Genomic DNA, 27,646 nt, shown 5'->3' on the forward strand with positions numbered 1-27,646 from the left:
GCTGTGTTTAATGATTCTTTGTTCCACTTAACAATTTGAGCCCTGAGTTCCTGAGCAATTTTAACCCTTCTGCTTGAGCCCCTGAGCCAAAATTTGCAAATAATTGGTATTAAACCCTTTGAGCCCTGACCACCGCTTTACCGGTGGCAGAGAAAAATGACATAATGCCCAGCCACCGGTTGAGCAGTGCGTAAACACTTGAAGCGTGCAGAGTCTCAACCTGGCCCGTCAGGGCAGAAATCAGGGACAAAACGTGTGAGAAAACAACTGTACACAACGCAGCAAGTAATTGATATGCTTGATGATTTATCGGAAGTAGAGTATGACAATGATTACTCTGATAGTGAGGTGGAATTCGAATTGGATGATTTTGCTACAGATAGTGATGTTGAAAATGAATCTGAGCATGCAGAATCAGTTGATCAAAGGAGGCGTGTCAGGTTGAGACTCTTCAATATAAGTCAACCAATAGCAAAACACGACACAAGTGTTTACGCACCGCTCAACCGGTGGCCAGGCATTATGCCACCTCTCCTCACCACCGGTAAAGCGGTGGTCAGGGCTCAAAGGGTTAATATGTTTTACTTTCTGACCTCTGACTTCTTAGTCCAATCTTTGTCAGGTTTTTGTGCGCGTCAGACTTAACTGTGGACTGAGAGAATGTGTGTGCGAGTGATGAGCCTTTGCATCAACAAATGATTTCCAAAGAATAAAGATGTTTTGTATGGTATTCTATCAAGAACAAGGTGAATTATGGATTAAGGTTAATGGTTAAGGTAATATGTCCTGAACCATGTTGTTTTGCAGGCTTTTTTGTGACGAACATGGTTGAAGTTTTTATTTAGTTGGACAGTCCTGTTCTGGACCTTGTGTGGCAGGCTGCATGATCCGCAACACTTGTCAACTGTCAACATCATGGGCAGTTATGGATTTTTTTCTTAAGTCTTTTTTCTTCATTTACTTGCTTGATATATTTCTGTTTTCTAGCAATGCAATCTATTGTCATGTGAGACAGACAGAGGCCAAAACTACTGGAAGTGTGGACCACAGTGTCTCCCACTTTCTATAACTTCATATTCTTTTTCACACCTCTTCTTGACATAGCTTTGTGAAATTGAATTTTTGAAATCAGGTTTCTTGATGACCAGTTATTAATTATTAAATTTGTTAAGTTTTGATGTTCTGTATGCATATTGCATATGTGCACAGGCACATGTGTATTTGAGTGTGTATGTGTGTGTGAGCTTGGAAGTATGCATGGCTGCACACAAGTGTCTCTGTATGCACATGTTCCTGACGCCTTTGAAACATTCAAAACTAAAAATGGAGCCGAGTTTTACAGCAGATTCATACTGTTTGCTTTCAACACACCCCCTCTACTTCCACACTGACACTGAATGGTTTCCATTGTTTTATTCTTTTCTGAAATGACTGAAAAACACAACTAGACTTTGACATCTTTGCTGATTTTGTCATTTATCAACAGAAAGAGCAGAGTGAAAAGTAAGTGGGAGATGATCTTCTGTTGTGTAAGTTACCAGGAAGGGGGGAGAAATACCTATCCTGTGTTGTGCTAGGTACCAGAAAGTGGAGAGAAATACCTATCCTGTGTTGTGCTACATACCAGAAAGGTGAGAGAATACCTATCCTGTGTTGTGCTACATACCAGAAAGGGGAGAGAAATACCTATCCTGTGTTGTGCTACATACCAGAAAGGGGAGAGAAATACCTGTGTTGTGACAGGTACCAGAAAGGGGAGAGAAATACCTGTGTTGTGACAGGTACCAGAAAGGGGAGAGAAATACCTGTGTTGTGACAGGTACCAGAAAGGGGCAAAGATGTACCCCTGAAGCAATACATTATGCTGTGTGGACTTTCCTGGGCATCTATTATTATGGAATTGCTGGTGTCAAAGAAATGAATATGCAATGCATTGCCACATTGTGGTAAAGCATGAACTAGTGACAAAAATTAACATAAGATTCTGAAATTTTTACTCAGATAGGGCAGTATAAACATAAACACAGGTTATCTCACATGAATATTTTTCTCTTTTTTGTCAGGAACATTTTTATCACAGATACTTGAGCATCATCATATGAAGGAGTGTGTGCACATACATGAGTGTGTGATACTTGAACATTGGTACATGTGTGTGTGTGTGTGTGTGTAGGTTGTGTGTGTATGCATGTGCATTGTGTGTGTGTGTGTGTGTGTAAATATATACACACATATGCACACCCAAATAGCTTGGAATAATAACCGGAGCAAAATGATAAAAAATATTCAGTTGAGGCAAGCATTGGGGAAAACGATTTATGAAAACAAAAACATTGTCATATGAACACTCTTCAACATAAACCTTGTGATCCCTTGTAAACACCAAGACCTGTGCCTGCCACCTCACAATCAGACATTTCAAACACACGACAAACATTAACAAAGGCATAAATTGTCCATAGTAATGGTAACATACAGATACATAATAGCCCAAATCAGTGTGTGTGGGGGACGGGACAAGGGTCGCCAGGTGTGGGTTGGATGTGTGTCTCGTGTATTTGTTTCCTTTCTTAGTGTGTGTTTGGTGGGGGGCAGGGGGCTGGAGGGGGTTGCGTGTGTGTGTGAGGAGGTGGGGTGTGTGTTTGTGGGTGCATGTGAGTGTGTGTGTGGTTTTGTTTTCGTTTTATTTTTGTTCTGTTCTTTATTTATTTTATTTTTTGTTCTTTCAGCCATTGAAGAAAGCTTTGTGTTGAGCACACACAAAAAATGAAGTTAAAAAAAAAGAAAAAGAAAACATGTGCTCCACGGACTTGCATGCAACTGAGGCCACGAAAAAAAAAGAAAGAAAGAGGGCATCATTTATTTGCATGACAGTTAATATAGAAAAAACAACAACTGTGATGTGTATATCATCTTGTTTGACAAATATATATACTCAAGCAGAGTATTACTGTACTGGTTAAAAAAAAAAAAAAGATAAACAATAACAAAACATTTCAAACATGAATAGCAAGTTAACAGTAATCAAAGATGAATTAACAATGATAACTGAACAAAAAAATAATAAATCAGGGCTTTCTTTGCACAAATTTATTTTAAAGAAGGTGTAAACTCTTCTAGAACAACGGAAACAAGCATGAACAATGAATAAAGCATGCTAAATTTATTGACACTTCACCGACACTCTTTTCACACACAGCAGAAACTGTGCAGAAAGATCCATATACAGAAGTTCTTCCTTTCGTGACATCTTTGGAAACATTTGAACTCTTATGTCCAAAGAAGTGAGGTGTTCCAAAAAGCCAGTTTCCAATCCTGCATAGGATTTATTAGCTCTAACACATTCTATATTCCTTTTTGAATACTAAAAACAGGATTGATGTAAATATTCAATAACTGGAGCATTTAAATATTTACATTTGATCGGAATGACAAAAGAAAAACCAAAAGTAACACTAGGAAAATACTACATTTACTCTGTCACCGCCACAGGCGACTTTTGTTGACATCGAGGGGTCATGTTGGTAAGACCATTTATCACATTGTAACAAAGCTCAACAGCAGCCAGTTTCCTGCCAATAGAACGAACTACCCTTTGCCCCCTGATGAAGTTTGAAGTGAACAAGTCCAATGTCTTGTACTGATATGAACTGAAGCCTGTGACTGAGAGCATCGTTTCCAAAATATTTGACGCTGGGCAGTGTTTTTCACACAGTAACTTGACGGTGAAAGAGTTAAAGACCAGCTTCTCACAGATGAGCTTCCTCTTCACTAAAAAACAAGCATATTTTCATCCAAAACAAAATATTCAACAGTCATCTTGCAGCACCTCCAAAACCATGCACATGCTTGTTTATTCAAGGGAATATCTCTTTTACTGCTTGTAGAGAGGTCTAGAAAATGAAAACATGTGTCTCAAGGTGTGGTGGTGGTGTGGAGGGTGATGTGTCTCACAGTGTGGTGGTGGTGTGGAGGGTGATATGTCTCATGGTGTGGTGGTGGTGTGGAGGGTGATATGTCTCATAGTGTGGTGTGGAGGGTGATGTGTCTCACGGTGTGGTGGTGTGGAGGGTGATATGTCTCAAGGTGTGGTGGTGGTGTGGAGGGTGATGTGTCTCACAGTGTGGTGGTGGTGTGGAGGGTGATATGTCTCATGGTGTGGTGGTGGTGTGGAGGGTGATGTGTCTCACGGTGTGGTGGTGGTGTGGAGGGTGATGTGTCTCACAGTGTGGTGGTGGTGTGGAGGGTGATGTGTCTCATGGTGTGGTGGTGGTGTGGAGGGTGATATGTCTCATAGTGTGGTGGTGGTGTGGAGGGTGATGTGTCTCATGGTGTGGTGGTGGTGTGGAGGGTGATATGTCTCATAGTGTGGTGTGGAGGGTGATGTGTCTCACAGTGTGGTGGTGTGGAGGGTGATGTGTCTCACAGTGTGGTGGTGGTGTGGAGGGTGATGTGTCTCATGGTGTGGTGGTGTGGAGGGTGATGTGTCTCATGGTGTGGTGGTGTGGAGGGTGATGTGTCTCACAGTGTGGTGGTGGTGTGGAGGGTGATGTGTCTCATGGTGTGGTGGTGTGGAGGGTGATGTGTCTCATGGTGTGGTGGTGTGGAGGGTGATGTGTCTCATGGTGTGGTGGTGGTGTGGAGGGTGATGTGTCTCACAGTGTGGTGTGGAGGGTGATGTGTCTCATGGTGTGGTGGTGTGGAGGGTGATGTGTCTCACAGTGTGGTGTGGAGGGTGATGTGTCTCATAGTGTGGTGGTGGTGTGGAGGGTGATGTGTCTCATGGTGTGGTGGTGTGGAGGGTGATGTGTCTCATAGTGTTGTGGTGGTGTGGAGGGTGATGTGTCTCACAGTGTGGTGGTGGTGTGGAGGGTGATGTGTCTCATAGTGTGGTGGTGGTGTGGAGGGTGATGTGTCTCACGGTGTGGTGGTGTGGAGGGTGATGTGTCTCATGGTGTGGTGGTGGTGTGGAGGGTGATGTGTCTCATGGTGTGGTGGTGGTGTGGAGGGTGATGTGTCTCACAGTGTGGTGTGGAGGGTGATATGTCTCACGGTGTGGTGGTGGTGTGGAGGGTGATGTGTCTCACAGTGTGGTGGTGGTGTGGAGGGTGATGTGTCTCATGGTGTGGTGGTGTGGAGGGTGATGTGTCTCACAGTGTGGTGTGGAGGGTGATGTGTCTCATAGTGTTGTGGTGGTGTGGAGGGTGATGTGTCTCATGGTGTGGTGGTGGTGTGGAGGGTGATGTGTCTCACAGTGTGGTGTGGAGGGTGATATGTCTCACGGTGTGGTGGTGGTGTGGAGGGTGATGTGTCTCACAGTGTGGTGGTGGTGTGGAGGGTGATGTGTCTCATGGTGTGGTGGTGTGGAGGGTGATGTGTCTCACAGTGTGGTGTGGAGGGTGATGTGTCTCATAGTGTTGTGGTGGTGTGGAGGGTGATGTGTCTCATAGTGTTGTGGTGGTGTGGAGGGTGATGTGTCTCATGGTGTTGTGGTGGTGTGGAGGGTGATGTGTCTCATGGTGTGGTGGTGGTGCGGAGGGTGATATGTCTCACAGTGTGGTGGTGGTGTAGAGGGTGATGTGTCTCACGGTGTGGTTGTGGTGTGGAGGGTGATGTGTCTCATGGTGTGGTGGTGTGGAGGGTGATGTGTCTCACAGTGTGGTGTGGAGGGTGATGTGTCTCATGGTGTGGTGGTGGTGTGGACGGGGTGGTGGTGTGGACAGTGATGTGTCATGGTGAAGTGGTGGTATGGATGGTGATGTCTGTGACCTCCATGCTGGTGCCCAACCTCATGGGAATGCCCCAGTACTGTGTGCCCTCAGACACGTAGACGTGGCTGCTCTCCCCGTAGCGGTACAGCCCCCTGTAGAAGGGGTTCACCAGGTAGGCCACCAGCATGAGGGGGAAAATCTGACCTCCGTGGGTATGACCTGAACAACACGCACATCATAGCACTGCTCAGAAACACACACATTGTAGCACTGCTCAATAACACACACATTGTAGCACTGCTCAACAACACACACATTGTAGCACTGCTCAGAAACACACACATCATAGCACTGCTAAAAAAGACACACATTGTAGCACTGCTCAATAACACACACATCATAGCACTGCTAAAAAAGACACACATTGTAGCACTGCTCAATAACACACACATTGTAGCACTGCTCAACAACACACACATTATAGCACTGCTCAAAAACACACACATCATAGCACTGCTCAAAAACACACACATTGTAGCACTGCTCAACAACACACATTGTAGCACTGCTCAATAACACACACAAGGACATGCACATTGTAGCACTGCTCAACAACACACACATTGTGGCACTACTCAACAACACACATAGGGACATGCACATTGTGGCACTGCTCAACAACACACATTGTAGCACTGCTCAACAACACACACAGGGACATGCACATTGTAGCAGTGCTGAACAACACAAACATTGTGGCACTGCTGAACAACACACATTGTGGCACTGCTCAACAACAGGCACAAGGACATGCACATTGTGGCACTGCTGAACAACACACATTGTGGCACTGCTGAACAACACACACATTGTGGCACTGCTCAACAACACACACATTGTGGCACTGCTCAACAACAGGCACAAGGACATGCACATTGTGGCACTGCTGAACAACACACATTGTGGCACTGCTGAACAACACACACATTGTGGCACTGCTGAACAACACACACATTGTGGCACTGCTGAACAACACACACATTGTGGCACTGCTGAACAACACACACATTGTGGCACTGCTGAACAACACACTCATTGTAGCACTGCTGAACAACACACACATTGTGGCACTGCTGAACAACACACTCATTGTAGCACTGCTGAACAACACACACATTGTGGCACTGCTGAACAACACACACATTGTGGCACTGCTGAACAACACACACATTGTGGCACTGCTGAACAACACACATTGTGGCACTGCTCAACAACACACACATTGTGGCACTGCTGAACAACACACATTGTGGCACTGCTCAACAACACACACATTGTGGCACTGCTGAACAACACACATTGTGGCACTGCTCAACAACACACACATTGTGGCACTGCTGAACAACACACATTGTGGCACTGCTCAACAACACACACATTGTGGCACTGCTCAACAACACACACATTGTGGCACTGCTCAACAACACACTCATTGTAGCACTGCTCAGGGGGGCGTTTTGCACGTGCAGGTAGCGACAAGTTGTGTGTCACATCATCCTGCATTTTTCCACAATTTCTACGGATGTACGGCTTGTTGAGTGTCCAGCTTTGGTGACAAAGTTAATAAGTTACTATGCCTTCTGCACAACTCGATTTCAGAGTGTCTTGCAGTGCCTTTTTGTGGGTTTATCAGCATTTTATGTGGCTTAGGACTGTGCTGAAGAAAGCAATGCTGAAAGTGCGTTCGCGTGCAACTGGTGTCTTCCTTGGTCTGACCCTCGTCTTTTTGTTCTGGGGGGATAAATTGTTCCTGCATCGTAGTGAAGGTGATCTGCTCCTGCGCTGTGGTGACGTGGAGTCTAATCCTGGTCCCAACCCTGACGCTGGCTCCTCTGCGTCTTCGAGGAGCATGTGGCAGACTTGGCTCTCTACTTCCCATCCGTCTCGCTCTTCAAAGGACCCGTCACTGGCTGATGTGTTGTCAAGTATTCAGGAACTGACCAGCATGAACACTTCCATGAACAAAAAAATAGACGATGTAAAGGAGGATGTTGGTCAACTTCGTCAGGAGTATGGAGTACTGCACGAACTGGTCAGTGGTCTGAAAGACGAAGTGCGTGAACTACATTGTGAGAATGACATCCTTCGGCAAACAAATGACGACCTGAACACTAGAGTAAACAATCTCGAAAGGAATTGTGATGATCTGGAGAAGAGATCCAGAAAGAATAATTTGATTTTTTATGGGACTGGCAAACACAAGGATGAGACGAGTGAGGATTGTGAGGGTTTGGTTATGGACCTGATAACGGATAAGCTTGAACTGTCAGACTTGGTTGAGTTTGAACGTGTTCATCGTCTAGGTTTGAAACCCGACTCCCCTATTATTGCCTGTTGTTCCCACTACAAGCAAAAGGTCCAAATTTTAAAGGTAAAACAAAATCTCAAGGGAACCAACATTTTTGTTGGCGAGGACTTTTCTCAGAGAGTCCGTAAGATCTGACGCCAATTAACTCCACATCTGAAAAAAGCCAGGAATGATGGAAAGCTGGTTCGCAGGGTGCATGACCATCTCATTATTGATGGCAAGAAGTTTGCACTGGATTCTCGCGGCTCTCTGAGAGAAGTAAAATAGCATTCTGGCCGGCCCTGCATCAAAACCGATATTGTGGAGGATCTTTTTAAGAAGGAAGTAAAAGTTACTCTGACACTGGAAAACTCCCCTGACAGCTCAGGCTTCGAACCGATTGCCTCATGCAGGACACGTGGAAATGCTGAGCATGAGAAATGTCCCGTTCAGAAATGTCCCCACGAACATGATGACAGCTCAGGCATGTGTACAAATGCTGTGTCACAAAATGTCCCGCATGATGTCATGGAAGGGGGTTACGACAGTTCTGCCGTAAATAGAAATGCTAAACATAGTACCAGTCCGTTTGTAAATAATAAATCTTTGTTGTTCCAAAAGGACACGATGTGTTCTTCAGATTGTTTTCGTAGTTTTTCCTTTTTGTCATGGAATGTGAATGGTTTGCGCTCTAAGTTGTTATTTCCTAACTTTCTTTCCTATATTTCAACCTTTGATTTCGTGTGTCTTGTTGAGACTTTTGAAGAATGTTGTGAAACTGATCTGTTTACTGGGTTTAGAATGTTTGGGAAACCTGCTGTTAAGTTTACAAAATAAGGGAGGAAATGTGGTGGAATCATTTGTTTATCTAATAATGAGTTATGCCCATTTATTCGTGAATTGAAAACAAGATATGAAAATATGTGTGTGTTTCTGATTAATAAACGGTTATTTGGTTTAATGAATGATATTCTTTATGTATGTGTTTATGTTCCACCAGAAGGGTCTCCACTCACTATGACTATGACCAAGGAATATTGCTACTTGAAGATTGTTTGACTGACTTATTATTAACACTAGATGATGTTCATATAATCCTTTGTGGCGATTTAAACAGTTGAATTTCAAATTTCTTCCCATCTCTTCCAGTAAACGACGCAGAGCGTCAATTAAAATGTTGCTCGGTAAACTCAAACCGTTATTCTCAAGATTCTTTTGTAAACTCTTATGGAAAATATTTGTTGAACTTGTGCACTGGCTTTGACTTGACTGTGTTGAATGGGCTATGTAATGGCAACCAGGAAGAAAATGGTTGCAGTGTGAACGATTATCTTGTATTGTCAAATGATTTTTATAAAATTGTGTGTTGGTGATCGTGTTGCATTGGATCATTTTCCAGTTAAATGTCATATTTCATTTCAAAATGAAAATCATTTAGAGGAAAGAAAGTCTAATACTCATGTTATAGAAAAGTATGTTTGGAATATCGATAGTTGTCAAGAATTTTTCAGTAGGATGCGTGAAGCTGATATCCAGGAAAGATTTAAATTAGCTGTAGAAATGATTGATGTGAATATAAATGAAGCCTTGGATGTTTTTGATAGCTGTGTCCGTGATTGTGCTACGTGAATGAAGAAGACCATTAGAGTGACTAAAAATGATCGAGTTGGTGGTTGGTTTGATGGGGAATGTAGGCTTAGCAGGACAAAAGTTCGTAGATTGTTGAGAAAGTGTCAACAAACTCTAGATAAAGATGACAATGTAAATTATGTAAGAGCTAGAAGAGAATATAAAAATTTATTACGCAGAAAGAAAAAGTTGTTTAACAAGAACATTTTGGATAGTCTTTTATGTTCAATTGGTAACCAAAAAGATTTTTTGAAAAATACGAATAAAACTTCTTTCAAAAGGAAGCAGCCTAAGAACAATATTTCTATTGATGATTGGTTTCGACATTTTAAAGCCTTACTCAATAAAGATTCCTCACTTTATAGTGACGATTTCGAGTTACTGGACATGGAAAATCATTTTATCAATCGTCCAATCTCCCGGGAAGATGTTATGTTTGCTCTAAGAAAAAAAAAAAAATGGTAAAGCTGCAGGCCGTGATGGGATCTTAGGGAAATTTTTTAAAAATCCATGTGAACAAACTGTAGATTTTTTCTTAAAATTTTTCAACACACTGTTTGATACGGGCATTTATCTTGATAACTTGTGTGAGACTGTTACTCTTCCACTGAATAAAAAAGGTAATGTAAACGATACAAATAACTACAGAGGAATATCATTATCAAATATTAGTAGTACAGTGTTTAGTATAATAATTAATCAGCGACTCCAGGAATATGTAGAAGAAAATAATGTAACTGGTGAATATCAAGCTGGCTTTAAGCGTGGCTAAGCAACAGTTGATCATATGTTTACCCTTTTGGCCTTAATTCAAAAACAATTTGCGTATAATCGTAAACTTTATGTTGCTTTTACTGATTTCGAAAAGGCTTTTGACTTTATCAATAGAAATTTATTATGGCCTATATCGCTAAAAAATTGTATTAGTGGAAAGCTTTTTAAATGCGTTAAGAGCATGTGTGATGTTGTTAAAACAAGGATAAGATCAGGTGACGAACTTACTAATTATATAAAATGTACAAAAGGAGTGAAACAAGGAGATGTCTGTAGTCGTATTTTGTTTTCTATATTCATAAATGAATTATCGTTGGAAGTAATTGAGAAGGGAAGACATGGGGCTATGTTTATGGTTGACTATTTTGAATTGTTTATCTTATTACTAGCTGATGATGTGGTTTTGGTTTCAGAGACAGTTATTGGCTTACAAACACAGCTCAACAACTTAAGAAATGCGGCTTATAAATTACAGTTACATGTAAATTTGAACAAAAGTAATATCGTAGTGTTTAGAAAGGGTGGCTATTTGGCTACGAGGGAAAGATGGGTTTTTGATGGTATTAAGTTGTCTGAAGTGAATGTGTATCGATATCTTGGTATACTTTTTTCAACCCGTCTGAGTTTTGTATCTGCCTGTAGAGATCTGTCCAGTGAAGCAAAGAATGCATTGTTATTTGTTCTAAAGAAACTGTATACGTTGAATAATAATTCTCTGGATCTCTTTCTAAAACTTTTTGATAGCCAAATACAACCCATTGTACAATATAGCTCCAAGTTGTGGGGTTTAGACAGTAAAGCCATTGTACACTGTGAATCGGTGCATTTGTTTGCACTAAAAAAATTTCTTGGAGTTAATATGAGAACGCCAAATGATCTAATATATGGAGAGACAGATAGATACCCCATTTATATAAATTCTGCAGTAAGATGTATCAGGTACTGGTTAAAGTTGCTGAGGATGAATAATGACAGGTTACCAAGAAAGGCTTACGATATGTTGTATAGTTTAGATATTAGGGGGAAAATTAATTGGGCTTCTAATATACGAATATGTCTATTTGAACTTGGGCTAGGATATGGATGGGTTTATCAAGGGGTGGGAGAAGAATATGCATTTGTGCGTACTTTTTGTCAGCGAATGATAGACAGCAGATGGCAAAATTGGGAAAGCCATATCGGTTTAAGTAATAGATTTGAAGTATACAGAGTATATACCTCATCGCATGTAGTGAAAAGCTATCTTTTGCTAAATCTTGATTGACATTTACGATCTGTTTTGACAAGGTTTAGATTCCGCATTTCAGAAATTAATACTCATTCTTATCGCTATAAATATAAAAAGATTCTGATCTGCTGTGTCCAGTGTGTAAAGGTTCAACTGAAGATGAAGTCCACTTTGTTTGTTGTGCCCTGTGCTAAATGATTTTCGTGTGAAGTTCATACCAAAGAAATATTATGCAGAACCATGCTTGTTCTGTCTGGGTCTACTGATGGCATCTAATAATGAAAGCATTATTTGAAATTTAGCACTGTATCTTCATAAAGCATTTCAGTTAAGACAGACAATTGTGTCTTAATTTGTGTGTGTGTGGGTGTGTTGTGTTTATTTTCGAAGGACTTGTGGTGCTTGTTTAATTCTTAGTTTGATTATACAATTATGTTTTTGCCCCTCTTCATATTGGGCTAAGGCCTTGAATGAATGAAATATCTGAATCTGAATATGAATCTGACTGCTCAACAACACACACATTGTGGAACTGCTCAACAACACACTCATTGTAGCACTGCTCAACAACACACAACAACACACTCATTGTAGCACTGTTCAACAACACACAAGGAAATGCACATTGTAGCACTGCTAAACAACACACACATTGTAGCACTGCTCAACAACAGGCACAGGGATATGCGCATTGTTGCACTGCTCAACAACACACATTGTAGCACTGCTCAACAACACACATTGTAGCACTGCTCAACAACAGGCACAGGGATATGCACATTGTAGCACTGCTCAACAACATTGTAGCACTGCTCAACAACACACACAGGGACACACACATTGTAGCACTGCTCAAAGAATGGGAAAGAATGTCCCATTTACATGACTGAAACATCAGAAAGTGGAAATTTCTCCATAACAGAAAAACAAGAATGAAGATGTATACATTTGGCCATTGGATTATACTTCACCTGAACAGTAACTTCTTTAGTTCATGGCTGTCTCCTTACCAGGTAAGCTGATGTAGTATGGCAAGAATTCTTTCCTGTAGTACGACAAGAATTGTTCAAGGATCCAACAGATGAAGTGAAAGGAAAGAGAGGACCTCACCTGACAGAACCAGGTCCACCCTGTATGGAGACTCCAGGGCAAGCTTGGCTGCACGAGGCTGATGGGCCAGGAGAATGACTGGCTGCCCCGGGTCACAGGTCTGAAGGGCATGATCCACATTGAATCCGTGTCCAGTGTAGCTGACCAGGAATGAAATACAGTTCATGGTTAAGTGCTAAACATCCAACAGCCTCTCACGGGCACTGAATTCATATCCACTGTGTCTAGGGCTCTGCATGGACAGATGGGGCCCAGTCCTCTCCGTCCACTGTTTTAACCTTCCCCAACTAAAGTCAGGTACCATTTTACAACTGGGGGGAATGAGGAAAATAGGAGTAAAGTGCCTTTCCTAAGGACACACCATGCCGAAACAGGGCCTCAAAGCCTGGTGACCGGTGAATGCTGGATCACAAGTCCAATGCCAAACACACTCTGTCACGGTGCCTCCGCCAGAGGAGAAGCTGAAGAAAAATGAACAACCTCAATTCCATGTTACTTGTGTCAGTCTTGTTTGTGTCAGAACTCATGAAGGCATAAGAAATGACTTTTTACTGTCAATGTAATATCAGTGAAGACAGCTTACACTGACAGCAGAAGAATAAAATGATGAACCTCTGTGGTATCTAACCAGTGCTGCTTTGTCAGGCACAGGTAATGGATGTAGGAGAGCAAAACAAATGGAGGAATAATAACGCCCAGGCACTATTACCACAAAAAAAGAAACCCACCCCAAAACAAAACCACCAGAACGACTAGCCAAGTTCTTGTGTCCCCTCATCCCTAAATGTTACCAACTTCTGACAGACAGACACTCAGTCTCAGCATCACCTGGGGGACTGACAGGAGAGGAGAGAGAGGGAAGGAGAGAGAGAAAGCAAAAAGCTGAGAAGCAGTCAGATGCACACAGAGCAGCACTTTCTCTCACAACATTCTGTTGGCATCCAGGTCATCTCCCCCTGCCAAACAGATGACGTCCTCAATGCTGCCCCCTAGTGGAGTCAGCTTGACGTTGGAGTTGTGAAGGACGGTGAAGCCCAAGGTGTTCAGCTTGAGGAACCAGCTGTCCACGTCCCCTGTGTAGTACTCATGGTTTCCTGACACAGTGCATAATCATATGATGTTTGTGCGATGGAGAGTGTGTATCATGTTTTAGGTTGTGTGATGGTGAGTGTGTAACATGTTTTATGTTGTGTGAGGGCGAGTGTGTAACATGTTTTATGTTGTGTGATGAGGAGTGTGTAACATGTTTTACGTTGTGTGAGGGCGAGTGTGTAACATGTTTTATGTTGTGTGATGGTGAGTGTGTAACATGTTTTATGTTGTGTGATGAGGAGTGTGTAACATGTTTTACGTTGTGTGATGAGGAGTGTGTAACATGTTTTACGTTGTGTGAGGGCGAGTGTGTAACATGTTTTATGTTGTGTGATGGGGAGTGTGTATGTTTTATTATGTGTGATGGTGAGTGTGTAACATGTTTTATGTTGTGTGATGGGGAGTGTGTATCATGTTTTATGTTGTGTGATGGGGAGTGTGTATAATGTTTTATTATGTGTGATGGTGAGTGTGTATCCTGTTTCATCATGTGCTATGGTGAGTGTGTATCATGTTTTATTATGTGTGATGGTTAGTGTGTATCATGTTTTATGTTGTGTGATGGTGAGCGTGTAACATGTTTTATGTTGTGTGACGGTGAGTGTGTAACATGTTTTATGTTGTGTGATGGTGAGTGTGTATCATGTTTTATGTTGTGTGATGGTGAGTGTGTATCATGTTTTATGTTGTGTGATAGTCAGTGTGTATCATGTTTTATGTTGTGAGTGTGTACCATGTTTTAAGTTATGTGACTGTGAGTGTGTATCATGTTTTAAGTTGTGTGACTGTGAGTGTGTATCATGTTTATGCCTTGTCCTCCCCATCCCCTCTTTCAAACAAAACAACCCTTATGTTTACTGCTTTTATAAGTTGATGAATATGGACTTGTTCAATCATAAAGTCTGTGATCATGATAATTTGATATGAATGGAAAAAAATTCTCTCTATATTTTATAGATATATTGATCAATTCAGAAAACAATATATCACAGTAACCTGAGTAAGAGTGTCCAATTATCAAGCCCCCAAAAACGACCCTCCCAAAAATCAAGGTTTCAACAAAAAGTCCAAGTGACTGGACCAGCAAGACAGAAAATGTCAGAGGACGAGTCCAAAGAAAGAGAAGGGAAAAGCCAGAAAGTGAGAAATATCACGATGCATGATTTCAACAGATAAATGAGTCAGAACAAAAACAAACAAAAAAAAAAAAAAAAAAAAATTTAAATGCAAAATTCTATAAATGACAAGATGGGCATTCCGGTTATTTGTCCTGAGCTATATTTTCCATATATAACTCAGTCAACTTGTTTGAAATCATTCAAGAACAGAGAAAAGAAAACAAAAGATGAAAACAAAATGTGATGCTTAGCAGTACTTTGCAGCAAAACAACAGTTCCACAACTCACTCTTTCTAAATAAAATATTTATATTGTGACATGGCATACATTTGAAATTTTCATTTACAGTTAATTAATTTGTTCTGATTTGCTTGTCATTTTTCATTCCATCAGTGCATAAGACAGCAACAAGTCTTTTGTCAACAGTAAACATAAGTTTTATACTTATTTCAGTAGAATGTAGAAAAAAAACCAATGCAAAACAAACATTAAAAGACAGTGATCAATGCTGTCAACTCAGTCGAGTTAACACACAGAATGAAATGATTACCAGTGATGAAGAATTTTCCATATGTGGCTCTGACTCGTGCAAGAGGGGGGACAGCCTCGCTCAGGGCTTTGACAGACCCATCTACAAGGTCCCCAGTAATCACAACCACATCTGCCAACAGTCAGAAAGACCAAAATCTTAGAGAGAAAAAATGTATTTTATCTATTTTGTTTTGTTTTGTGAATGAGTAATCTGAATACTTGGTAGAATAACTCATACTGTACACAATGACAAACACAAACTTTGTAGAAAAACTCATTCCTGTACAAAAAACAAACACAAACTTAGTAGAATAAGTCATTCCTGTACACAATGACACACACACACATACACAATCTATTTACTGTCCCTCTTCCCTACCTTTTTTGCTTTGGAACATGGTATAATAAAATAAATGGTGTGTGTGGTGTCTGTGTGTGAATTCATATCAATAGTACTTATCATTTAATGTGTCTGTAAACGCTGACTTTCGCATGGTAAAGCTGAACTCCACAAGTCAACTTGTCACATGTGAGGTGCAACTACTCACTTCCATCCACAATCTTATAGTCTTACAAAGTCCTACAACAATGGTGCACAGGTTGACTTCATTCAATAAGGCATTTGACACGTCCCTCGCCAGAAACTACTCCACAAGCTCTCCCACTATGGCATCAACTCAAGGGAACCACACATAGATGGATTAAAATTTCCTGACAAACAGGGCAATGAGAGTAGTTCATGATGGTGAGACCTTTGAGGAAGTCAAGGTGGAATCAGGAGTCCCCCAGGTACTGCCCTAGGACTCCTGCTCTTCCTGTGTTTTATAAACGATCCACTGGCGACAGTCAAATCCCAGATTCAACTGTTTGCACAGGGAAATCAAGAACTTCGGAGACCACATCACACGACAAGAAGATCACAAGCACCTAGAAGTCTGGGCTAGCACATGGGGAATGAAGTTCAACACGAAGAAAGCCAACACCAACTTAGGCTTCTTGCAGTGGGACCTCACCACTGTCCCATGCACTGAAAAAGAACAGTACACATTGCCCTCGTCAGATCCATCATGGAATACAGGGCCATTACATGGGACTCATATCATCAAGGCGACATCAACCATTGCATTAGACCCATATCATCAAGGCGACATCAACAAACTGGAATGTGACCAACATTGTGCTGCCCGCTTGACATGGGACTTCCGCTCCAAGGATAGGGGCAGTATGACAACCATGCTGCAGGGCCTTCAGCTCCAGAGCCTCCAAGACAGACACTGGGGCCTCAGGCTGACACCACACAAACAAAATAAGCATTGACAGGTGCAACAGTCAAGTGGTTAAAGCGTTGTACTTTCAGTCTGAGAGTCCCGGGTTTGAATCTCGGTGACAGTGCCTGGTGGGTAAAGGGTGGAGATTCTTCCGATCTCCCAGGTCAACATGAGTGCAGACCTGCTTGTGCCTAACCTCTCTTCGTGTGTATATGCAAGCAGAAGATCAAATATGCACATTAAATATCCTGTAATCCATGTCTGTGTTTGGTGGGTTATGGAAACAATAACATATCCAGCATGTACCCCCCCCCCCCCCCCACCCCCCTCGAAAGTGGAGTATTGCTGCCTACAAAGCGGGGTAAAAATGGCAATGCACGTAAAAGCCCACTTGTGTTGCTGCCCACGAACACAGAAGGAGAAGAAAAACATGCATTGTGTCCAGCCTGTAAGTCCTCTGAGGCCTCAAGCTGACACCACAGAAACAAAACAAGTGTTGGAATCGGACTGACACCACAGAAGCAAAACAAGTGTTGGAATCAGGCTGACACCACAGAAACAAAACAAGTGTTGGAATCAGGCTGACACCACAGAAACAAAACAAGTGTTGGAATCAGGCTGACACCACAGAAGCAAAGCAAGCGTTGTGTCCAGCCTCTAAGACATGGTGAGGCATCAGGCTGACACCACACAAATAAAACAAGCATTGTGTCCAGCCTAGACACCATATACAGTGACTGTATTATGCAAAACATCATCGAACAATCAGCAATACACAATAGCAGATGTTTTGGTGTGCCATTACCAAGAATGCAATAGTAAAGAAACTCCTTTTTTTCAAGAACAACAGTGGAGTATTAAAATCTGTCTGATGAGGACACCAAGTCAGCTGGCTTCAGGCAGACAGTCCATAGCTACTAGTCCTACTGTGATCACCCCCCGCACCCCACCCCCTCACCTCCTCCCTTGAAGTTATAGTTTATCTTGGCTTTAGCAGTATACTAATATGGGAATATGTCCATAGGTCAGTCGCAGGTGACCCTGAGTCGGCAGAAGGTTCACCCCCGAACAAGCGATTCTACACCTTCGTCAAGCATCAGCGCAGCTCCAACTCTGGCGTCACACCTCTGAAAGTGGATGGTAAGCTTGTGACGGATCCCACCGCCAAGGCTGAGGCTCTCAACAAGCAGTTCCAGTCAGTGTTCAGCGAGGGGCGTGAGTACACAGACGTGGAGTTTCGCGCTAAATGAAAGATGTCTGACATCTCCAACCCTCTCTGACATCTTGATTACTGAAGAAGGCATTCGCAAACTCCTCTCCAAACTTTACCCCCATAAAGCCTGCGGCCCTGACAAAATCAGTCCTCTCATCCTGAAAAACCTTGCCCCTGAAATATCTCCAGTCCTTACAATGATCTATCAGTCCTCTCTTGACACTGGTTATGTCCCTTCTGACTGGAGATATGCAAACGTTGCACCAATATACAAGAAAGGAGAACACTACAACCCAGCTAATTACCGCCCAGTCTCTCTGACCTCTATCCCCTGCAAAATTCTGGAACATGTCATCATCAGTGCTCTCATGTCTCACCTAGAATCCAACGAAATCTTATGTCAAGAACAACATGGCTTTCGCAAGTTTCAGTCCTGCGAGACACAACTACTCAATTTTACAGAAGAACTGTTTGGTACTGTAGAGAAAAGAAATCAGGCGGACGTCATCATTATGGACTTTGCGAAGGCCTTCGATAAAGTAAACGACAGCCTCATCATCCACAAACTGAAACATTACGGCGTCCAAGGAAAGATCAACAAATGGATAGGAGCTTTCTTGAAAGACCGGCAACAATCGGTGGTAGTGGAGGGCGCAGTTTCCAGCCGGGTCAGTGTGAAGTCTGGGGTCCCACAAGGCTCTGTTTTAGGGCCAGCACTATTTTTGGCGTACATCAATGACTTGCCAGAAGAACTCTCCTCACTGACACGTATGTTTGCTGATGACACAGCTGTCTACCGTTTAAAGGCCTCCAAAACTGACCAAAACTTACTTCAGGAAGACCTCAAGAAGCTAGAAGCATGGGAGCACAGCTGGGACATGGCTTTCCATCCTGGAAAATGTACTATTCTCCCAGTTACAAAATCATCCTGTCCTGCAAAATCTGACTATACCCTCCACAACCATATCCTAGAAACTGTTTCTACCTCAAAATACCTAGGCGTTACCATCACAAGTGATCTCAGCTGGGACCTGCACACTAACACCATTTGTGCAAAAGCCAATAAGACCCTCGGCCTCCTCAGAAGAAACCTGAAGATCCCAGCAGTGCGCCTCAAAGAAACAGCATATAAGACTTTCGTCAGACCAACCTTGGAGTACGCATGCACCGTATGGGACCCGCATACCCAAGACAACATCAAGAAGATCGAAGCTGTCCAGAGACGAGCAGCACAGTTTGTGGTCAACCGGTACCACAACACATCTAGTGTCACCGCGATGATCGACAGACTGCAATGGCCGACTCTGCAGCACAGACGGAAGGTAGCTAGGCTTGCCATGCTACAGAAGATAATGGACGAAGAGGCAATCGTCGACAAAAGCTGCATCGTGCCAGCCCCACTCAGACAAAGAAGGAAACATTCTCGCCAGCTCAACCATATCCGGTGTAAAACCCAATACAGGCAATATTCCTTCTTCCCCAGAACGATACGTGACTGGAACAACCTGCCTGAAACAGCTATAGCAGCAGACACCTTGGACACCTTTAAGTCTAGGGTGCCCCCCAGTCAGTAGTTAATTAGATAACAGGTCCCCTACCCACCCACCCTCCTCCTCCCCACCCCCTCTCTTACCCTAATATTTTTGTGTTTTTTAATTTACTTTTGGGGCCCTGCTGTCTTAGATCAGCAAGGGACTGGCTAGCTCGGAAGGGCCAAAAGTGAAGTGATAGTAGCCTGCCGGAGAACCCACTTAGAGTAGGACTAGGTTTTCATCCTCACTAATAGGTCTGTCGCTTTCTGTAGTTTGTTTTTCTTTCATCGCAACCCAACAAAAACGGTGTAAAAATCAAATTGATGATTGTGGCCGTCAACGCAGTGAAAGTACTCATCCAAATCCAGAGAGAGGTCAATCTCATGGGGAAGTTAAGACCATTGGCTTTGTCTGTAACAGTTGTTCTCAGTTTAAAAAAAAAAAAGTGCTTTACTGGAAACAATAAAAAAACAAAAAAACCCACAAAATTCTAATCATTCAATCACTCATTCACTGTCTTAAAAACAAATCGTTTTTGTGTACCTGGATTGAGGCTGTTGATGATATCCACGATGGCATCAAGTTTGGAAAATCCAACCGTAGGACCCAAGTGGATGTCTGAGACTTGAACTATGTGAGTGTTGTGCCATCTTCGAGAAAGTCCTTTCACTGGAATTGTTACCCTCTTCACTTTAGGCATCTGAGCAGCTGATGTCAGTCCATAAAACGCCGCACACGTTGCATACAGCACGGCCAAAACAGCCGTGGATCGCTTAGAAAAGACAATCTTTCTGCTTCCGTTTCCATTCCATTTCCACTTCAGACAATGTCCGGCATAATTTACCAATTTCAACAGAGCAATCGCAACTGACAGCTGTATATAGGAGCCAAGCGAAGAGTATGCTAACATTGCGAACCAGTGAGGATTTTTTCCGATGAAAAATATATTGGTCATGTAACTCATCTGGCTGACCACCAGGTAGGAGAGCAGAACAGTCTTCCATAACGTCCAGCCTGTAGTTTCGGTATCGTGGTTTCCCGAGGGAACGGTAGCCGGCTTTAGGTTCGTCAAATTCTTCCACAGAAACCTGGACATCAGACACATGAACACTTCAACCAGCGCAATAAAATGGGCCCTTAACACTAGAGCTCGTGCTTCGAAGTGTAAAGAGAAAGCGTAAAGCTCACCAGTCATTACAAAAATAAGAAAACAAACACCAAGACTTAGTTGGCGAACCGTCGGCATCGCCATGTTGTTTAGGTTAAAGGTCATGTCACCTGAATTTGTTGTTGATCTTTTTGACCATATACACACAGCAGAAAAATGCGAAACAGAATTTGCAAGTCAGTCCAAGGAAGGATCTGGATCTGGATCTGGATCAATTCGTCGCTTGCATCCATTTACTGGCATAAACGCGACGGTGGGGGTGCGCAGCCAAGCGAAGAGTACTTCCTGACTGTTTGTCACAATTAACCTTTTAACTCGGTTATTTCAAATTATTACTTACAAACGAACTGATATTTAGATTTAAAATGTTTTGTTTTACTTTAAAATTCATTGCTGATAATGGTTCAAGTTGTTTTTCTTTCAAAAGTTAGCGAGTTCCAGATTTACACTGATACAAATTGATTTCAGTGTCCCCGTCCCCACATCATGTGCAACCTAAATTGTCATGTACTGTGCTCAGGTAAACATTATCATTGGAACAGTAGACACAGCAGCCCGAGTTAGCCGCATTTGCTATCAATATAAACGAACATTTCCGGTTCCGTTTCAATTGCAGTGCATGTGTAGAAGGAAGTCCACAGTGTGTGTCCCATGTGTTTGGCAAATCCAAAGGGATTTGAAGATCGCGTGATACAGGTTTGTTATCTTAAGCAGTTTTGTTTTTGATGCACCGTTTTTGATTATTTTTAAAGTGAATTAAAGTGTTGTTGGTGCTTTCATTGTTTTGTTGGTGTTTTAATTGGTTAAAACTGATAAGAAATTGTGAACATCTAAATTTCTAAACTTGACCATATTTCTCCTGTCCTTCAGTCTCTCCACTGGTTGCCCGTTTCTGATCGAATAGACTATAAGTATAAGCTATCCACTCTTACCTTTTCTGCAGTCAACGGATCTGGCCCCAAGTATCTTTCTGAACTCCATATCTATACCCCGTCTCGCCAGCTCCGTTCTTCCTCTGATACTCGACTTCTCAGGATACCTCACGTCAGAAGACATATGGACACAGATCGTTTTCTTTTCAATCGCCAAAGACGTGGAACAAGCTCCCTGATAACCTTCGTCATTCTGATTCTTTCGCATCTTTTAAATCTCGTCTCAAAACTCACCTTTTCCCTCAGCGATAAGTTCAGTTGTGGCAGGTCCACTTCCTTTGCGTTAGCAGTGCTTGACTATGTGTATACATAATTATGTATGTGTACATAACTACATGCATGTATATGAATGTGTATAGTGTGTGCGTGTGTTTATGTAAGTTTGTGCCTATGTGTGCGTATGTGTTAGGGTAGCTGTTAGATACACATGTATGTTAAAATGTATTACGCAGTGTGTGTGTGTGTGTAATCACATTTTGATGTGTGTATGTAACATTGATGTAATGTTTTATGTTAACAAAAGCGTTTTTGTAAAGCACCTAGAGCAGATTTCTGGATAATGTGCTATATAAGTATCCATTATTATTATTATTATCATTATTAACATCAGAATGACTCCAAAAGTACTCACTCCTGGCAAAGTTTCATGAATGAGATACAGCTTTTTCTTTTTTTTTAACGAAAAATATCCACAGATATTTAAAGATGTCATATATGTTGGAAAAAAGTTATGTGTACAAAGAAATTATTAAGTATTTGGGAAGAATTGTCATCTTTGAGAAGATAAAAACATGTAGTATTTCAGCAGAATACATGAGGCCTCTGTCAGTCAGTGTTGACCATGGAATATCATAAATATCCATCTGTTTGATTTTGTCCGTGATTACTTCTCCATTGGCATTTGGCGGATTTGAGGCGGGGAGGCTGTCTTGCTTCTGCTAGTTGTTGTATGTAGGCAATCTATTACCCATGCATGCCACAGTACTAGTAGTAAGTTATGGATGGTGTAAAGGCCAGATTGGCCGAAAAATAAAACGCTGATTTTTCAAGTTCAAGTTCGAGAGTGCTTTTTTGATACCATCATAAATTCCTCTGATGTTCCCTGTTGTGGCAGCGATTTGGATGTCTTTGCAAAGTCTAGCTGTCTGTTTGACTTTGTTCCTTGCAGCTCAGAGAGTCTGGAGATTCCTCTTATTGAGAGTCTTCTTGTACTCAGCAAGAGCGGTACTCTTGGCTTCTATGTGGGTCATCTCTGTTGACTTGGCTTCAAACCAGTCGTGTGACTTTGTTTGAAGTCTTCCCAAAGGTAGCCAAGGCTGTATGATGGATTGTGTCTCGCTGTTCTTTCCATGTTTTTATTGGAGACTCTTCAATTTATAAGGCATCAAGTTCCTTCTCAAAAGTGACAGCACACTGCTTCACAAGTTCTGGTTGAGACATTCAGCTGCTGTCAATGCTTGCCTTTCCTGGCTGTCTTTTTTGGTAAAATTTCTTCAACTAAATCCTGAATTTGCAGCACACCAATGAATGATCTGTATCACAGTCCGTGCTCTGAATATGAACAAATAAAGCAGTATCATCACTCTTGTTTATTTTGAAATAGATAATGATTTACTATTTTCTGTTGATGCTGCTGTGGCTGAATGGTTAGAGTCCCAGCATGTTAATATACACACAGACACACGGGCACACACACACACATCTACATTCTCCATATCCCACATTACCCACACATGCACATATGCACATATACATGCACACACATTCCTATGTATCAGAGCACTCACAACACACACACACACACACACACACATGCACATACACACACACACACACACACACACACACACACACACACACACTTATATTCTACAGCTCCTACAATACCCACAAAACACACATGCATGTTCCTACATACCACAGCTTCTCCCCACCCCCACACCCCTTGGCCCCCCTCATCCTGGCCCCCCACTCCCACACACACAGTGACACACACAGCTCACATGACAGGTACACACACACACACACACACACACACACACACACACACACACACATACTGCCACCAATTTGCCACACGAGGGGTGGGAAAAGATATCTGAATCTGATGCCATGTATGTGTTGTGTAATGTGTTGCTCAGTCTCATTTGGGAAAGCCCAGAAATCTGCAGTTGTTGTCTTGGAAATTGATGCCAGGTCAGAGGCATAGCCCTTGCTGAATAAGTCTGACAACTCTTTGCTTTCACCAACACTTTATTTGCACAGATTCAAGCAGTGACAAAAAGGGTCTTCAGTGTGTCTGAAACATAATGAAAAAGATGATGGATAATGAAACGAACAATGCATGGCGAATTGAATGTAATGTGACGAATGATAGTAATATAGGTATGTCAAGAGTTGTAATTCTCTACTTGCTACTGGTACCATGTAACCCAGTACTACCTGCCGCATGTGAAGTCTCCCAATGATTAACCAGGTTAATGGCGGAACGATGAGCTAGCCCTTCAACACCCAGCTTTCCCAAGCCCTTCAGCGATGGAGAAGTGGTAACAGGGACAGGCAGAGGATGCTGTTGGCAGTTCCTAGTCATGACTCTGCACGCAGGCGGCTGTAGGGTGATGGTCGTCCGCCATAGACTGGGGCAGATGCGGCGCCCGTATCCTCTCACAGTGTCAGAGCAGCCCTTTTTAGGGACAGCACTGCTCTCCCCACATGGGGAAGGGGAGATAAAAGGATCTCCAAACAAAGCCTGCCTCACCTAGTACCTAGTAGGAAACAACAATAACGGTAAAAAACAACAGAAGAAAAGAACCAGGAGTTATGCCCTGACTGTGGGTGCCTGGAATGTTCGCACCCTACTCGACAGAGACGACAGACCAGAAAGACGCACAGCGCTCATTGCTAGAAAGCTTGATCGCTACAAGGTGGACATAGCAGCCCTGAGCGAAACCAGGTTTGCGGGTGAAACCCAGCTGGAGGAAATTGGAGGGGCTACACCTTCTACTGCATTGGGAAGCCAGATGGCACCCCAAGAACCTCAGGTGTGGGCTTTGCCATACGAACCAAACTTGCACTACAGCTTGATAGCCTTCCACATGGGATAAATGACAGGCTGATGACCCTGCGTCTGAAGCTGTCCAAGGATCGCTTTGCCACAGTCATCAGCTGCTATGCTACGACGATGACCAGCCCTGATGACATCAAAGAAGCTTTCTACGAGGAGCTCAGACGCACCATTTCAGAGATAGACAGAAAGGACAGGCTGATCATCCTTGGGGATTTCAATGCCCGTGTCAGCGTGGACTTCTCCTCGTGGCCAAAAGTCCTAGGACAGCACTGGCAAGTGCAACTCCAACGGACTGCTTTTGCTCTGGCTCTGCGCGCAGCATGGACTGACCATTACCAACACCCTCTTCCAACAAGCGGACAAGTACAAGAACACATGGATGCACCCCCGCTCAAAGCAATGGCACATGCTGGACTATGTGATTGTCCGGCAGAGGGACAGAGGTGATGTTTCCATTACACGCTGCATGAGAGGAGCAGTCTGTTTGTCGGACCATTGCCTGGTACGCAGCAAGATGAACATCAGACTTGCACGCAAGCTCCAACCCGCCAGGCAGAAATACCCTAGGAAGCTGAACATCCACCGCCTCCCTATTACCAAGGATGTGCTGCAGCTCTCCAAGAAATTCCTTCATCGACTGATGTAGAAGAGGTATGGAGCACCTTTAAAGATGCTGTGTACACAGCAGTAACTGACACACTCAGCTTTGTACAGAGGAACCACAAAGACTGGTTTGATGAGAATGACTCTGGAATCTCCAAGCTCCTGAACACACTGTATATACGGCATAGGATCACATTTCCGATAAAGACTGCCAGAGGAAGGAGAACCAGTTCTTGCAAACCAAGCAACTCGTACAGAAGAGGCTGTGTGAGATGAAGAACACCTGGTGGGAGAGAAAGTCTGAAGAGCTTCAGTCCGCTGCTGATGCTCACGACATGAAGACCTTCCATGAGGGTCTCCGAGCTGTGTATGGGCCGAGAGTCACAGGATCAAGCCCTGTCCGAGCCTTGGACCAGACCACCCTCCTGACAGACAAGAAAGACATCCTTGCCCTCTGGGCAGAGCACTTCAACACCCTCAACAGGGACTCGTCCATATCGAGGCAATTGCAGCCCTCCCACAGCTACCAGTCAGTGACTTGCTAGCTGCCCCTCCCACCAAGGTTGAGACCCAGAAGGCCCTGAAGCTGACAATGTCAGGAAAAGCACCAGGAGCGGATGGAGTCCAGGCTGACATCTACAAGTATGGAGGCGAGGTGCTGACAGACAAGCTGACCGCCCTGTTCCAGTCTATCTGGGAGAGAGGGGAGGTCCCCCAGGATTTCAAGGATGCTTCTATTGTCCACATTTACAAACGGAAGGGAGACAAAACATCCTGCGATAACCACCATGGAATCTCTGTCCTCTGCATCGCCGGCAAGATCTTTGCCCACATCATACTGAACAGACTGGTTGACCATGTCTCCAACACAGTCATCCCTGAAGCACAGTGCGGCTTCCGCTCAGGCAGGGGAACATGTGACATGGTGTTTGTCGTACACCCTGAGAAGTGCCGTGAGCAGAACAAGGAGCTCCATATGGTCTTTGTAGACCTGACTAAGGCCTTCGACACAGTGAACTGCCATAGTCTGTGGAAGATCCTCCTAAAGTTCGGCTGCCCAGAGAGCCTAATCCAGCTGATTGCGTCTTTCCACAATGGCATTCAGGCAAGAGTACAGGAAAATACTGACATGTCGACTCACAATGTTCTCCATTCTCTTCTCTGCCATGCTGATTGATGCCTTCCAAGAATGTGACCGGGGCATCTACATTCACTTTCGCACAGATGGCAAACTTTTCAACTTGCGGCGACTCCACACCAGGTCCAGGGTGTTTGAGGCACTGATGAGAGAGTTCCTCTTCGCTGATGACTGTGCGCTTGTTGCACACACCCATGAGGACATGCAGTTCATTATGGACCTGTTCTCAACCTCCTGCAGGCGCTTTGGACTCACCATCAGCCTCAGCAAGACAGAGTCCATGTACCAGCCAGCTAGCTCACAGAACGCTAGTGCCTTCCCCCCCACCTGCAATCAAGATCAATGACACAGAGATCAAGTCAGTCGACAAGTTTTGCTACCTGGGCAGCACCCTATGCAGCAACAGAGCCCTTGATGCAGAAGTGACGCTGCGCATCGCCAAGGCCACCTCCACCTTTGGCAGACTCAACAACAGGCTGTGGAACAACAAAGGCATCAGTCTCAGCACTGAGATGAAAAGCTACAGAGCTGTTGTGCTGACCACCTTGTTGTACTGTTGTGAAACGTGGACGACGTATCACCGTCACATTCAAAAGCCTGCTGATCCAGTGCCAGCTACGCTGGACAGGACACGTTGTCCACATGACAGACAGCAGGATCCTGAAGATGCTTTTGTGTGGCCAGCTGAAGGAAGGCCACCGTGAACGCGGAAGACCCTGCAAGTGCTTCAAGGACACCTTGAAGACAAACCTCAAAGCCTGTGACAGATATCGCTTCCTGGGAAACTGATGCCCTTGACCACTGTCGCTGGAGGATGCTGTGCTCTAGTGGCATAAAGACGTTTGAAAACAAGAGAACGCTGTCCATTAAGGAGAAGCGTGAGCGAAGGAAGCAGGGCTCAGCTTCTGGAGACGTTTTTCCTTGCAACACCTGTGGGAAGTGCTGCGCATCCAGAATCGGCCTCTTCTCCCACATGAGGACACACACCGACAGATAACCTTGCCTGCCTACTCATCCGTCGGACCAGTGGGAGACTCCATCAAAGAAACATGCTCTACCTTTCATGCTAGACTTACAGCTGCCCTCTCTCTCATTTTTGCCATGAGGTGAGCAATGGACCATGGATGGTGTTAGGCCTTGTTCCTGTTTTTTTTAAGGCACTGTTTTCTTAGGATTGCAGATTTT

The 27,646-nt window shown here is 43.4% G+C and overlaps 2 protein-coding genes across 3 annotated transcripts in view; one reads left to right on the plus strand and one right to left on the minus strand.

The window, feature by feature from the left end:
• Positions 1 to 1,404: 1,404 nt before the first annotated feature.
• On the minus strand, positions 1,405 to 20,798 carry LOC143300553 (transmembrane protein with metallophosphoesterase domain-like). Its single transcript, XM_076614306.1, has 5 exons — positions 20,097 to 20,798; positions 15,560 to 15,670; positions 13,725 to 13,893; positions 12,800 to 12,939; positions 1,405 to 5,930 (listed from the first exon to the last, which is right to left on the minus strand). The coding sequence occupies exons 1-5, from the start codon at positions 20,746 to 20,748 to the stop codon at positions 5,731 to 5,733; spliced, it is 1,272 nt and encodes a 423-aa protein (XP_076470421.1). The 5' UTR covers positions 20,749 to 20,798; the 3' UTR covers positions 1,405 to 5,730.
• A 526-nt stretch (positions 20,799 to 21,324) lies between these two features.
• Positions 21,325 to 27,646, plus strand: part of LOC143300574 (bystin-like) — a 32,031-nt gene continuing 25,709 nt past the window's right edge. Inside the window, exon 1 of one of the 2 annotated variants that reach the window (XM_076614344.1) lies at positions 21,325 to 21,417. The gene's annotated coding sequence lies outside the window, so the exon portion shown is untranslated. The remainder of the gene's footprint in view (positions 21,418 to 27,646) is intronic. The other variant, XM_076614345.1, reaches the window with a different exon arrangement.

The sequence above is a fragment of the Babylonia areolata genome, chromosome 26 (genome assembly GCF_041734735.1).
Source record: "Babylonia areolata isolate BAREFJ2019XMU chromosome 26, ASM4173473v1, whole genome shotgun sequence".
In the NCBI taxonomy this organism is placed as follows: domain Eukaryota; kingdom Metazoa; phylum Mollusca; class Gastropoda; order Neogastropoda; family Buccinidae; genus Babylonia; species Babylonia areolata.

Excerpts from the sequence above, each read along its gene's own strand:
- LOC143300553 (XM_076614306.1), bottom strand. The coding sequence starts at position 20,748 with ATGACTGGTGAGCTTTACGCTTTCTCTTTACACTTCGAAGCACGAGCT. Across the intron at positions 15,671-20,096 it reads CATCAACAGCCTCAATCCAG|ATGTGGTTGTGATTACTGGG; the intron begins GTACACAAAAAC and ends GACTGTTGGCAG. Across the intron at positions 12,940-13,724 it reads CTGGATGCCAACAGAATGTT|CTACACTGGACACGGATTCA; the intron begins GTGAGAGAAAGT and ends ATTCCTGGTCAG.